Source organism: Trichomycterus rosablanca, chromosome 11 (genome assembly GCF_030014385.1).
Source record: "Trichomycterus rosablanca isolate fTriRos1 chromosome 11, fTriRos1.hap1, whole genome shotgun sequence".
In the NCBI taxonomy this organism is placed as follows: domain Eukaryota; kingdom Metazoa; phylum Chordata; class Actinopteri; order Siluriformes; family Trichomycteridae; genus Trichomycterus; species Trichomycterus rosablanca.
In genome coordinates, this window is record NC_085998.1 from 28822740 (window position 1) to 28837982 (window position 15243).

The 15243-nt window shown below is 41.7% G+C and overlaps 1 protein-coding gene across 1 annotated transcript in view; it reads right to left on the reverse strand.

The window, feature by feature from the left end:
• Window positions 1–1288: 1288 nt before the first annotated feature.
• Window positions 1289–15243, reverse strand: part of tle3a (TLE family member 3, transcriptional corepressor a) — a 66204-nt gene continuing 52249 nt past the window's right edge. The window contains exons 13-21 of the mRNA XM_063004135.1: window positions 14783–14912; window positions 14533–14702; window positions 12624–12697; window positions 12241–12490; window positions 11906–12153; window positions 9693–9840; window positions 9453–9603; window positions 5805–5881; window positions 1289–2543 (exon numbers count right to left, since the gene is read on the reverse strand). Coding sequence (XP_062860205.1) covers window positions 2436–2543; window positions 5805–5881; window positions 9453–9603; window positions 9693–9840; window positions 11906–12153; window positions 12241–12490; window positions 12624–12697; window positions 14533–14702; window positions 14783–14912 — 1356 coding nt within the window. The 3' untranslated portion in view covers window positions 1289–2435. The remainder of the gene's footprint in view (window positions 2544–5804; window positions 5882–9452; window positions 9604–9692; window positions 9841–11905; window positions 12154–12240; window positions 12491–12623; window positions 12698–14532; window positions 14703–14782; window positions 14913–15243) is intronic.

The window sequence follows — 15243 nt, forward strand, 5'->3', positions numbered from 1 at the left end:
GTGATGTCGTCATGGAGGAGTGGAAAAGCATTCCAGTGGCAACCTGTGAAGCTCTGGTAAACTCCATGCCCAGGAGAGTTAAGGCAGTTCTGGGAAATAATGGTGGCCACACAAAATATTGACACTTCAGGAACTTTCAATAAGGGGTGTACTCACTTTTGTTGCCGGTGGTTTAGACATTAATGGCTGTATATTGAGTTATTTTGAGGGAAGAATAAATTTACACTGTTATATAAGCTGCACACAGACTACTTTTCATTGTGTCAAAGTGTCATTTTGTCAGTGTTGTCCCAAGAAAAGATATACTTAAATATCTGCAGAAATGTGAGGGGTGTACTCACTTTTGTGATACACTGTATATATATATATATATATCAAATATAGTATTTAATATATATTTAAAAATCTTATTACGACAGCTCTAGCTTGGGCTTTTAGCTCGCTGGTATATTTTTAAATAATCAATTAAAAAATAATTAAATAATTATTTATTTAATTATTTGGATGTTGATTCAACTTGAAGGAAAGTATGATGCTGTATTACAGCAGCTGAAAACTAGACATCAAAAATAAATCATAATTCTTTAAAGAAAAAAAGTGTATTATTTTATAAATACATTTCTAAAATGATGACATTAAAATGCCATTTATTACCAGAAAAATCAATGACATCACTCACCATGCATCATGCACATGGCTGGCTGTGCACTAGCACCTCAGTTGTCCTATTAAAAATGAGCTAAGTACCCGGTGTCAGTCCATAATTAAGTAGACTCAATCTACACATTCCTTGCATGCCCGTTTTTATAAACCTATTTGTCTTAAATCCATGATGCCTTCCACCTTCCTAAAACTGTACTTATTAAAAATATCAGCTGTGTACCTGATCTGCATCACATATAACGGCTAGATAGACAGATAGACAGACAGACGGCTAGATAGACAGACAGACAGATGGCTAGATAGACAGACAGACAGACAGATGGCTAGATAGACAGACAGACAGACAAATGGCTAAACAGACAGACAGACGGCTAGATAGACAGACAGACAGATAGGTAGACAGATATATATAGATAGACAGATAGATAGATAGATATAAAGACAGATAGACAGATGGATAAACAGACAGATAAATAAAGACAGACATATGTAAACAGATAGATAGACAGACAAACAGATAGTTAGACAGACAGACAGATAATACAGACAGACAGATATCGAAAATGGATAGACATGAACAAATGGACAGACAGATAGAAATAAGTTATATATAGAGTTTTTTTTTTTTACAAAAACAGTTTATTGTATTATCAACAACTGTACATATCTTCAGTGACAACACAGTTTGCTACATACTTTGGTGTGTGTTTAAGACGTGACTGTATCAGCTGACTGTAAGGCATGAGACAGTTCTGTACAACGAAGAAGTCCGCCGATCATCCGCTTCAAGTCTGCAAATCTGACCACGAACACGTAAGCCCACTCTGTGCTTCCTGTATACGAGTTACTAGGCAAACAAGCTCAAAAAATGACCCACAGGACCAAAAAAAGAGGGAGGAACATTTACTGACAAAACGCTGTGTGTCCTGTCCATACATTAATGTAATGAAGTCACTTGCTGTCAATCAGTACACATTCACGCCTATTAAACAGCCACCCGTCCGGGCTACTCGGTCTTTGATGATCGTCCGTTCTCCTTACGCCTAGGAGAGGCGGCTCTTTAGGTAGCATCCGTCAGTGCTCGCAGGATAAGGCAGGAGCAATGCAATCCACCACTCAGCGAGGAAAAAAAATCCACAGGACATTTCACCAAAAAAAAAAAAGCATCTCTGAAATGCGATCTAGCTCAAAATTGTTTTTCAATTTTGAAAGAGAGGGAGTTGAAGTAAATTAGATTCCCATAAAAGGTCAGCCTAGAAAATTAACTTCTCAGGGAAAAAAGAGCTTGAATATCCTTAGAAAAAAAAAAAAAAAGTCCTAATTTAATTTCCAAACCCCGGCGGAAAAAACAAAGCATCAAGGAAAAGGGTGAGAGAGAAAGAACCATCACGAGTGTAACTGAACACCAAAATATAAATCTATAAAAGGCCTTTTAATACTCCATTATGTACAATTTTCACAGAAACTCCATGTGGATACAGTTTCGGGGACGAAGCGCCGCTTCACGTTGGAAAAAAGACCATAAAAATCCCAAAAAAACCAATAGTATTCTCTTCTCTAGTGCCATACGCCCCCGGTGATACAGGAATGAACGAGTGAGGAGCATCAGTGGCTGGGCTGAACCCTGTCCAGTCCTCAATGAAGTAGTCCAGGTGCTTAATCAAGCGGTCCATCATGATTTGTGTAGGGTGCCGATGTGTTCATAAAGGGGGGGGGGGGAGACAGTCCTGGTTCCTACTTCGTCTGGCTTTAGCGATCGGTCGGGTGTCCGTCTAGTAGATCACCTCGTACACCGTGGCTTTCTTGTCGCCAGAGCCGGTCACTATGTACTTGTCATCCGCCGAGATGTCGCAGCTCAGAACCGACGAAGATTCCTTTGACTAGAAGAGAAACAAATATATATATATTTAACACCATGCTACATTTATGACATTCACGACAGAAATCAAAGTCTTACGCTAGTTTTATTGGTCTGGTATTACGTTTTCATGTGTATGTATGTAGTGTGTAGTATGTCTGATACTACAGTGGTACCCTAAACTCAAAATCTTTGAAACTAGACCCCCTTTGTGGAGTAATTTGTACCCTTAATCTCAACGTTTCCCTTAAACTTAACATGTTCAGCTTTTTTTATTATTATTATTTATTAGGGCTGTCATGCGGTTATTTTTTTTTAATCGAGATTAATCGCGATTAAAGAGCCAAATTAATCGCGATTAATCGCAAACTAATAATTAAGCAAAATCTGAACAGTTATGCACATTTTTATTGCAAGAACCATTTCTAGATGCAACACCAGTGGTGTAACTAGGAGCTCATGGGCCCCAGTTCAAAAAAAAAAAAGTTGGACCCCCTCAACAAATTGCATATGCTGATAATAAGCATAAATCATGCTTTCGAAATATTTTAATGTAATATTATGCATCAATAACAAAACACAGATATGATTATTTCATAGATCTATTAAGAAAAGCTTTTAATACTGTGTTGTGCAGAAAAATGACTGGGAAATATTGTTATAAATTACCATTTAAATACCTATAAATACCTAAAACAATCAAGTTACCAGACATTATATAGAAGTTATTGACTGTAGCTATAAAAAAAGTGTTAATTAATACAGTCCATGTAAACGCTTAGTCCATATAAATATCAGATACAAATGTGTTTTTAAAAAAACTACAAACATCACAAATATAAATCATGTTAATAGCCATGTGATACAATAACCTGAATAAACTGTAGAGATGAAACATTACGCAGTTTATATATTATTACTATATATATATATATATATATATATATATAGTTCATATATGCAGTTTCACTTCTGTATCAAACAGTATCTGAGGGAAGGAGGCGGAGCTACGCGGTTTTGATGGACAGGTCTAGCAGCCAATGAAAATACTCGTTACAGAGATTGCGTGATTTCATTCATCTTTTCATCAACACGTAAAAATAGTGAAAACCGCTAAAAGTAGTTTTTCATCGGACAGCGGCGATAATTTATTACTTTTTTCTGTTTGACTGCGCTGGCGGGTCACGAGTAATGCAGTTTAAAACAGAAGATGCGGGCCGTATAAAACCAGACTTTGGACCTGCCTGCTTTATGCAGTATATTATGATCCATTTAACAGCAGTGTTTGTAAAGTTCCGTGTACAGTTCATGCGCTTTACATACAAATTCATCTGAAATACAGTTCATTACCACAGAGACACATATTTACGTGGCACAAACAGCCAAATAAAAACAGTTAGATTAAAAATGTTAATCTTGATAAAAAATTTTTAATCGCATTTAAAATTTTAACGTGTTAATCGCGTTAATTAACGCGTTAAACGACAGCCCTATTATTTATATAATTTCAAATTAACAGTGAACAGCTGCTTTGTTCAGCGCTCTGCTTAAGCATTGCAGTAAAACGTCATCAAAGCGCACATATGAGACGAATCTGCATTTGTGTGGAATAACCGTCAAATTCACCCAAAGTGTCCACATGTATCTGTTACACTTTTAAACTTGTGTTATAGCTCGGGGTTCTGAAACGTTTTAAGTGTCAGCTTTTCTGAGAGTCTAAAACGCTTACCGTAAATAGGGCTGCCACTACCGACTATTTTTCTATCAATTAATCTATAGATTAATTAATTTGATCGATTAGTCGATTAATCGAAACGATTAATTTTCCAGAATCCAGAATTATTCAGAATCTCATTTAAGCTTCTTTTATTTTAACTATGTGGCATAATAATATGGCACAAAACTAAATGTAAACAGGGTTTATGTCCATATTATCAAATTATCAAGTGCTCCGTATTAAACAAAGTGTAACATGCTTATGGCATTCTGTACACAAAGCAAAGTGCTTAAACTTATAGCAGAAATAAAATAGTTAGAGGTGGGCACGTCTCATTAAGTCCAATGTACAGTAACGACAGAACGAGCCCAGATTCTAACCTACACATTCACTCCAAACTTGCTTCGAATTCTAAGCGATGTAAACAAAGTGGTAAGCGTTACGGCACATTCACATTTACAAGTGCGCGGCCATCAACTGAACTCGCTGTGCACAGAGCGCCACACCCTGATCAGCATTATTCCTCTACCCTGCGCAGGCGCCATCAATCAGCCAGCAGAGGTCATAGCTGCATCAGTTATGAGGAACCCTGGTCCGGCTTGTCCCACCCCATGAACAACAGCCAATCGTTGTACATGTAGCCGCCCAGCCCAGCCCAATGGCAGAGCTGAGATTCTAAACGATGTGTTCGAAATCCCAGCTCTGGTGTGCTAGTGTGTTTTACCGTTAGTCTGGGAGTTAATTTATGGTGCTCTGTATTTTCGTTATTGTTAGGGGTGTTTAGTGCCGGAAGGCATGATTTGGAGTCTGTACATATCAGGCTGCTGCGCTTGTTCATTTCTGCATGAGGCGAGTTCATATGCGGATCAGCCTTGTGTACGGAGAGTCACACCCTGATCAGCATTATTCCTCTACCCTGCGCAGGAGTCATCAAGTCATATGAGGAACCCAGGTCCCACCCTGTGAACAACAGCCAATCGTTGTTCATGTAGCCGCCCAGCCAAGCCGAATGGCAGAGCTGAGATGCGAAACGATGTGTTTGAAATCTCAGCTCTGGTGTGCTAGCGTGTTTTACCGCTGCGCCACCTGAGCAGCATTGGGGTGAATCTTGTGTAGTTTATTGTTTGTTTGTGTGTTCTCTGTATTTTGATTATTATTGGGTGTTAGGCTGTGGCTGTGTTTAGCGCCCGAAGGCATGATTTGGGTCTGTACATATCCGGCTGCTGTGCTTGTTCATCTCTAAACTGAAGCTATGATTCAAATCCACCCTGCCTGAACCTTATGACTCAAGAGTTGAACACCTAGGCACTTGTCTCTGCGCCCATCGCACTGCATTAGCTCTTACGCTAACCTCTCAAGCCTTAAGTACTTTAAAGGTTTAGCGTTATTTACTGGAGCGTGGTGGCAGCGGGTGCATGCCCACATCCTGCCTAAGTGGTTCGGGGGCCCTGGCGCTAATGACACACTCCGGTCCATTTCCGCTGATGCAGGCATTGTCCATCAGTTAGCGGTCACTCTGCCCTCAAGGGCGAGCTTCCTGCAGACAGACTGTATTGATCTCTGTACCTGGAATATGCTGGCGCCGTAGGGAGTCCTCCACGCGTTCAACAGATTGTCCTTCCCAGTGCTCACGAACCATTTACCTTGTCGGGGGAAATCAAATGTAATTAGAGCTTTGCTCTGACTGCCAAGGCAAGATAGAGCTAAATTGAGACATGTGAAAAGACACTGAAAACAGGCTTAAAGGGAAAGAGAGGACAGTCAAGGTTCTGCTCAATTGAGCGATATGGTTCACATGGAAAGAATGGCTGGCAATAGATATCTATACATGGTAAATATACAGTATATGCAACCTTCACATGCTCTTAGAATTGGTGTCATTTCTAGTTACATAGTCATAATTCATGTTTTTTGCATTAGGTGCTCTGTTTATGCCGAAGCCTGATCTTTTCTAGCATTTCCTTCACTCACTAAAGCAACTTTAAGCGTCCATACAGTGTCTATGGTATAATACAAAGCTTTAGCAATCCTGCCATATTTACAGCTTGTTAACAGCATGAACTGGGTGTGGCGGACCCACAAAAACATTCAAAAGTGCAGGGCATTTACATTTTCAACATTTAGCAGACGCTTTTATCCAGAGCTACTTACAGTATACAGTAAGTACTAGTATTGAGTATTATTGGTCTTGCTCAGGCGCTCAACAATGGCAACCTGTGGCAGCAGTGGTGGGGTTTGAACCAGCAACCTTATGATTACTAGTCCAGCACCTTAACCGATAGGCTACAACTGCCCTAGGGCTTGCACATGACTAAATAATAAAAAATAATAATTAAAAAATAAGAGATCTTGTTTACGCTGTGAATTTATGCATCTGTGGACGCACCCCTGTTTCAATCATGTGACTAGGGCCGCATTTACCTTGATGATGACACACCGTATGGCAACTGGATTTCAGTCTGGCCAGTCTGACCAGCGAGGTTTCAGTGAGCGTCGTTATTATATTACAGGAAGGGCCGTGACTGAACGGGGTCCAAGTGATCTGAGTGATGAGAGTTCGATCTGACTAGTATTGACTCTCTACCACTTGATTATTTAAAGCAGGGGTTTTCAACCTGTGGGGCGTGCCCCCCTGGGGGGGGGGGCGCGAGTACTTGCCTGGGGGGGCGCGAGTGGCTGACCGGGGGAGGGGGGGCGTGGCATTACGAGATTATTATTATGAACCGGTGGCACACGAGATTGAGCGGTGGTTCATCAAGGAGTGGGGGGCCTGGCGGAGGACATGCCAGGCATCCACGTTTGAGCCGTGGTTCATCAAGGGGAGGGGGCCGTGGCGGAAGCAGCGCTTGGTATACGCGACTGAGCGCTGTTTCACCAAGGGGAGGGGGGCGTGGTGCGAGCAAGTTGCGCTTGGCACACGAAGGGGGGGCGCATGCCTAAAAAGGTTGAAAACCCCTGATTTAAAGCATACTGTATTCACATAAGAATAGGGCACATTAAATTGAGCTTGTAGATGCACCAAATTTATACAATCCAATTAAAATCTGATAACTTGAGGACAATGCAATCAAGTAGTGTACATATCCAGCCAGTCCACAAGACTAAAAGTACCCAGCATGATCCTGTACCACCGGTCTTTCCCAAATTGATCTGTGCACCCACATACACAGTAGCGCTTGGTCTGGCGGCACCCAGTTATTTAATTTATTTATTTTATTAGGATTTTAACGTCATGTTTTACACACTTTGGTTACATTCATGGCAGTACAGGTATTTACTCATTACACAAGACTTATCAGTTCACAAGTTTAAATGTCAGACACAGTCATGGACAATTTTGTATCTCCAATTCACCTCACTTGCATGTCTTTGGACTGTGGGAGGAAACCGGAGCTCCTGGAGAAAACCCACAAAGACATGGGGAGAACATGCAAACTCTACACAGAAAGGACCCAGACCGCTCCACCTGGGAATCGAACACAGGACCTTCTTGCTGTGAGGCGACAGTGCTACCCACCGAGCCACCGTGCCACCGTGCCGTCCTAATGCCAATTAAAAATGGATAACTTGACATACCTCATAGTCAGGGCAGGATATATCCAGCCAGTCCAAAAGACTAGTACCCAGCATGATCCACTACCGCCAGTCTTAGTGCTCGGTCTGGCATTAACCAATTAAACATTTTCTTTCCCTATGTCATTTCGTTATGTATGCCATATCAATACCATGTGACTAGAGATGCACGAGTCCCGATACCGCGCTCATTAACTTGTACTCGTACTCGCAAACGAGGCTCCGATACTAAACATCCGATACCGTGTGCCTAGTGCACGTTGCTGCGTCATGCCTGGTTCACACTACACGATCTTTGCCCTGATTTTCGCTCGGCGGCTGGTCGGCGCTAGATTTGCCGGCTCGGGAGCAACTCGGCGTTCGCTCGGCGATCAAAACTCGGCTCTCGATCGCTAAGTGTGAACTATCCAACAACCGGCTCGCCGAGCGGATCGAGTTTTCTAGCACGTCAGATATCTGATCTGAGATGTGCGACTGGGAATGAGTGACATGTCGAACAGCCAATGAGAACGCAGGATACGGTGTGAGGGGAAACGCAGGAGGGGAGTGTAAACAGGTGGGACAGGGGGATAATATAGTTTATATCAGAATACATCGGCACACACACACGTTTTACAGTATTTCTGACCTGATCGTTCTCTACAAAACATAACAACAAAACACCGACATTGCAAAATTATTTATTAACCTCCAACTCACTACAGAACAATCCATGCTATTCGTGTTGCCAAATCCACTCAGATTCATTTATTTTTCCTCCTTGATTTCATCACGTCAGCGCACAAACACTTCAGTTGCTACTTGTTGACGTGCATTTTTGGACGTGGTATCATTAAACTTCTCGTCACTTCTCACGTGTGTTTTTGTTTAAAAAAAATTTATTCTAAATAGGTATTGGTATCGGTATCGGCAAGTACAAAAATACATGTACTTGTACTCGTACTCGGTTGGGAAAAAATGGTATCGATGCATCCCTACATCTGACTAATATTAGCCATAGAAAACACGTTAATCAAACATCTATAGTTATTAACTAGGATATGAAACACGCTTATGGACAGGTGTGCACATACTTAAGGACATATATGTGCACACTTGCCCAGAAAACACTTCCCAGTGAGTGAAATATACGTTAAGACACTTAAAAAAGTGGGCCAGTATGGTGACTCGATGGGTAGCACTGTCGCCATACAGCAGGAAGGTCCTGGGTTCGCTTCCCAGGTGTGTGGAGTTTGCATGTTCTCCCTGTGTCTGTGTGGGTTTCCTCCGGGTGCTCCGGTTTCCTCCCACAGTCCAAAGACATGCAAGTGAGGTGAATTGGAGATACAAAATTGTCCATGACTGTGTTTGACTTTAAAGACTTGAACTGATGGATCTTGTGTAACCAGTAACTACTGGTCCTGTCATCAATGTAACTAAAGTGTGTAAAACATGACGTTAAATCCTAATAAATAAACAAATAAAAGGTTAAGCTATTTCCTATGCATCCTCTTGTACATCATGAAAGCATAAATATGTAAATCACAGAGGTCTAAAACCTATATTTACAATAATTCCAATAGCACCTGAAGGCAGCATGATACCTCCTTGTCCTCCTAGTCCATTTAAGCGAAGTAAATCAGAAATGTCTTGACTTCTTACCACAGTAGGCGAATTTGAGTGAGAGTACGCAGCTCTCGTGCAGATGGAGCTGGTACTTGTCGGGCTTGGTGTGATGGAGCACCTCCACGTTGCTGCTCTCCATGCCCACGGCCAGCCACTCACCCGTCGGGCAGTAACCCAGCGAGAAGATCTGGACAGAGTAAGAGTCCGTGAGTTTTCTGACTTGGGTTTTAAATGTTTAGGGAATTTAGATCGTTAGGAGGAAGGAGAGGAACTAACCTGGGAGGTGAAGTCGTGCTGTTGAAGCTGCCGGCCCTCTCTCAGGTCCCAGGAGCGCACGGTGTTGTCGAGGCCGCCCGTCCAGAGTTTGGTGCCGTCGTGAGAAATGTCGATGCAGCTTGCGCCATCTGTGTGGCCCTGGAACTGCCTACAGTAGCCAACGGATAAACAGGGTGGTTAGATTTCTCCTGGCTAGACTCTTTGGAGAGAAATCAAGCTCTTTATATAGTATCTCTACTAGTGCTGGAAGGTATGATGCAAAGTCACACACACAGCGACTTCAGACTTCGACTCGGACTCGTTTCAAATGACTCTGACTCATGACTCGCAAAAAAAATGACTCGTGAACAACAAGAGTCCCTAGCGTCAGCATGTGTTAACGTGTAAATGTTACAGCCAGCTTCCGGCGTAGTGATGAAGCGTCGCTCCCTACTCCCTAAACCCTACACAGTTTGAAGTTCACTTCATTTGAACATTTTCGTTACTTTTAGATTGGAACCTCACTTAAAATGGTGGAATATCCTACGTAGTGCACTTCACAGGAACAACTGGGGTGAATGGAACGCTCCTACAGAATTGGCGCTAATGGTTGAAAGAGTGCTTTCTGAACCAATCAGACATTCTGATTTTTTAGTAATTGTTAGTAAGAAATGCTGTTATTTGCATTTATTCAGTTTGCGTCACACAGATGATGTGTTAATGAAACGCTTGATTGGCTTTCTAACGAGTTCGTGTTTTACTTCACAACCGGGAAAAGTTTTAATGGATTATATTCATAATGGGACACACAGTTATAAATTTAATAACATCTGGAAGAACATAAGCTAAGGTAAGCAGTGGTTATGATTTTTTTTTGTATGTGTTTTGGATTTTGGCCGCTGTGCCGTGATTTATCACACGCTTTTGTTTTGCAATGAAAACAAAACGTATCAGTTTAAGCTTTTAACTGGTACCTTCTTGTTACGGAAAGCCAAAATACAGTTGCTAATCTGTTGTTTTTTATCTGAACGTACATTTTATTTGTTTATTTCTACGCTACATTTTCAATATATGTTTTTATATTGACTCGTGACTTGACTTGGACTCAAGCCTAAAGACTGGTGACTTTGACTCTAGCCTAAAGACTCTTGACTTGACTTGGACTCTAGCCTAAGGACTCTTGACTTGACTTGGACTCTAGTCTAAGGACTCGTGACTTGACTTGGACTCTAGCCTAAAGACTCTTGACTAGACTTGGACTCTAGCCTAAAGACTCGTGACTTGACTCGGACTCTAGCCTAAAGACTCGTGACTTGACTTGGACTCTAGCCTAAAGACTCTTGACTTGGACTCTAGCCTAAAGACTCGTGACTTGACTTGGACTCTAGTCTAAGGACTCATGACTTGACTTGGACTCTAGCCTAAAGACTCTTGACTTGACTTGGACTCTAGCCTAAAGACTCTTGACTTGACTTGGACTCTAGCCTAAAGACTCGTGACTTGACTTGGACTCTAGCCTAAAGACTCGTGACTTGACTTGGACTCTAGCCTAAAGACTCGTGACTTGACTTGGACTCTAGCCTAAAGACTCGTGACTTGACTTGGACTCTAGCCTAAAGACTCGTGACTTGACTTGGACTCTAGCCTAAAGACTCTTGACTTGACTTGGACTCTAGCCTAAAGACTCTTGACTTGACTTGGACTCTAGCCTAAAGACTCGTGACTTGACTTGGACTTTAGCCTAAAGACTCGTGACATGACTTGGACTCTAGCCTAAAGACTCTTGACTTGACTCGGACTCTAGCCTAAAGACTCGTGACTTGACTCGGACTCTAGCCTAAAGACTCTTGACTTGACTTGGACTCTAGCCTAAAGACTCGTGACTTGACTTGGACTTTAGCCTAAAGACTCGTGACTTGACTTGGACTCTAGCCTAAAGACTCTTGACTTGACTTGGACTCTAGCCTAAAGACGCGTGACTTGACTCGGACTCATATTTTGTGACTTGGGAACATCTCTAGTATGACGATTCATTCGGTGTACCGGTTTTGATTCCCTGTATGGTATGGATTTTTCCTATTGGTTTTAACAGGCAGCAAATCATACAATATCGTTTACCGCTAAAAGGGCTTTGAAGCGCTGTGAAGATTTGGTACAGCTCACTAGTTAGTCAGAATCCTAAAAAAATAAATTTTTGGTCATACTGCCTAGCCCCAATCTCCCCCCATACTAACCTGACGAGGGTCTGGTTGTGCAGGTCCCAGACGGCAATGTTGCCATCGCTGCAGCAGGAGAAGCAGACCTTGGCGTCGGGGCTGATGGCCAGCGCGTAGCAGGCCGGGGCCGACGAGGTCAGCTCAGCCTTAATGCGCGGCGTCTGGGAGGCCAAATCCCAGATGGTCAAGGTACTCGCTTCGCCGCCCACGATCAGCGTACGACCGTCGGGCAGCAGCTTGCAGGACCGGATGTAGTTATCCCGGTTCTGCACAAAGCACAAGCATAATGAGCCAAACCTACATATTTACACCTAGCCCATGAACACTGAGTCATGTGTGTGTTTCATCCTCACCAGGCAATCTAGCTGAGACACGGGACTCTTGCTGCCAGGCTGGCTGATGTCCCAGATCTTGACGCAGCCCTTGCCACCGGTGTAGACGTGACGCGTGGGGTTGCTGATGGTCACGGCGCACACCACCTCGCCGTGGCTGAGGGTGTTGATCTGGCGAGCGTGGCGTGGGATCCCAGGGCCGATCAGAGCGTCCGGGGGAAAGGGCACCGGCTGCATTTGGCCGTCGGCGCTGACGTGGAAAGAGTACGCCCTGAGAGAGAGATGAAGTGATGAAAGTTTTGTTGATGCATGCGATGCTGACTGAGGTAGGCTAATTAAATCAAGGCAAGCGATGGCAGTGCAGACTAGGGTTTGGATGATGCCACTGTTCATGGGACACTTACGGTTTTCCTCCAGAGATAGAGGTGAGGTTGGCAGGAAGGACCGGGGCTCTCATATGAGGATGATCGAAGCCCACCTTAAGGGGAGAAACAAGTAGCATCAGTTTTATCCATACTAGAGCAGCACCATATAGCCAAGTTATTCACATACAAATGCATCAGTTTATATAATTTATTACGTTTATTTAACCACTTCAACACTTAATCAAACATCATGATTTTTTTGGTTGTAAGAACTGATTTAACTAATTATTACAAATTATTTATTTAATTAATTACTAATTACTACAAATTATTTATTTAATTAATTACTAATTATTACTAATTGCTTATTTAATTAATTACCAATTATTACAAATTATTTATTTAATTAATAACAAATTATTACTAATTATTTATTTAATTAATTATTTACCCATTATTTACTTAATTAATTATTTACTAATATTACTAATTATTTATTTAATTATTTACTACTATTACAAATTATTTATTTAATTATTTACTAATTATTACTAATTGTTTAATTATTTACTAATTACTACTAATTATTCATTTAATTATTTACTAATATTACTAATTATTTATTTAATTATTTACCAATTATTACTAATTAATTATTTTATTTACTATTTATTATTAATTATTTTACTCTTATTTAACTTATTTTATTACAAACCTGTTCACAGCAGATAACTAGAAATAAAAAAAGTGACCTTTTTAAATTCTTTATTTATAGTTATTGTTTATTATTTAATAAGATTAGACTCTAGGCAAGCCACAACAGATTATATTAAAAAAATTACATTACTTGTTTTTAAATAAGAGTAAATTTTTTAAAATAAAATTTAAAAACAGTATTTCTCAAAGCATAATATAATAAAAATAATAATATAAATTTCTGTTAATTGTCCATGTGTAATGTATATTTTTTTATTTGAGTTTGTATTTTTGTATTTGAGGTGCTTGGGTGGCGTAGTAGTCTAATGTGCCAGCACACCACTTCAAAGCATTCAAACTTGTGGGTTTGAATCTTAGAAAAGTGACCAACCTGGCCGGGCAGCCACGCAAACAAGGTTGGCTTGGTTGTGTTTGAGGGAGGGAAGGTCGAATGGTGTGCTGACGGGGAGTTACAATCAAGAATTGTTAAAAGACAACCATATTGTTTTTGGGTTTTTTTCTCCCCTAATCTAGTCGTATCTAATTACCCTGGTTGTGTTACACTCCACCTCTACCGATACAAACCTCCACTGCTGACTGAGGAGCTTCGCAAGTGACACACGCCCCCTCCGACACGTGAGCAGTACTGACTACATCTTTTCACCTTTACGAGGCGAGTTCATATGCGGATCAGCTTTGTGCACGGAGAGCCACACCCTGATCAGCATTGTTCCTCGACTCTGCGCAGGCGCCAGTTATGAGGAACCCTGGTCCGGCTTTCCCATCCCTGAACAACAGCCGATCGTTTTTCACGTGGCCGCCCAGCCCAGCCGGATGTCAGAGTCGAGATTCGATTCGATGTGTTTGAAATCCCAGCTCTGGTGTGCTTACGTATTTTACCGCTGCGCCACCTGAGCGGCTAACCATATTGTTTTGCAGCAGTTTCATTTAATGTGAAATTAGTCAGATTTTAAAAAAATAGGTTGACTAATTTCTCCATTATACCAGCAGTGTTAGAGGTTTTTTTGTACATTCCCATCACCCACCCTATCTATTACAAGTAAAATGCTGAGATATATAACTGTAAACATATCAAAATGCATTTTCCTCCATAATGTGATGCATTTAACGATTTATAATGTACAAAAAAGGGCAATGCGTGTCACATTTACCACTTGTATACTACATAGCAAGTGGAGAATGTAATCCGAATACAGACAAACACAAAGGAGAAATAAATATGTGCACTTACAATAGGAGGCCGACCGTATGCGGCAGCTGCACTCATCTGGGGTGAGATGTGCAGGCCAGCGTACACCCCGGGACTAGTGAGTGAGCCGTTCATCTCATGGTGGCCCATCATGGCAAACGGAGCAGGGTAAGAGCCAGCGATGGACAGCGGGGTGCGCAGTGCAGGAGCAGCTAGATTGAGCCGAACAGGAAATCAGTTAGACACATGCTGATGAATCTGTACAGAAGTTAGAAGTAAGACGTCGACTTACCAAGAGCCTCCATTGGAGGTTTTCCCAGGATGGGTCGCAAGCCTGGCGTAGTGCTTGTGCCAGGGGTGGGGGCGTCGTTACGAGGTGTGGGCGTGTTGGACTTGAGACCGGGCGTGGACGATTTGTCATTCTGCTAGTGCGGACAAAGGAAAGAGAAAAATAAGTGAGGAAACATCCAAGCAGGAGATTTAAACGCTGGCTGAATGCAATCCAATCCAATTCTGACAAACACCTTATTCCTATGCAGCTATAAAACCCTACTATTTATCCCAAAAGCCATTACTGCCACAATGGCGATGAGGCTCATTTTTATCCTATTCCCTGCTTCCTCCCTTTAATCTTTCTGCTAAGGCGAAAGGCTTGCGATGGTTAAGCGCATTGAGTTATTAGCGCAGAAGACATGACAGATCCTTCTTTGGAAATGCATTATGCCTGACATTTACTGACGTATTTAAAGCCAG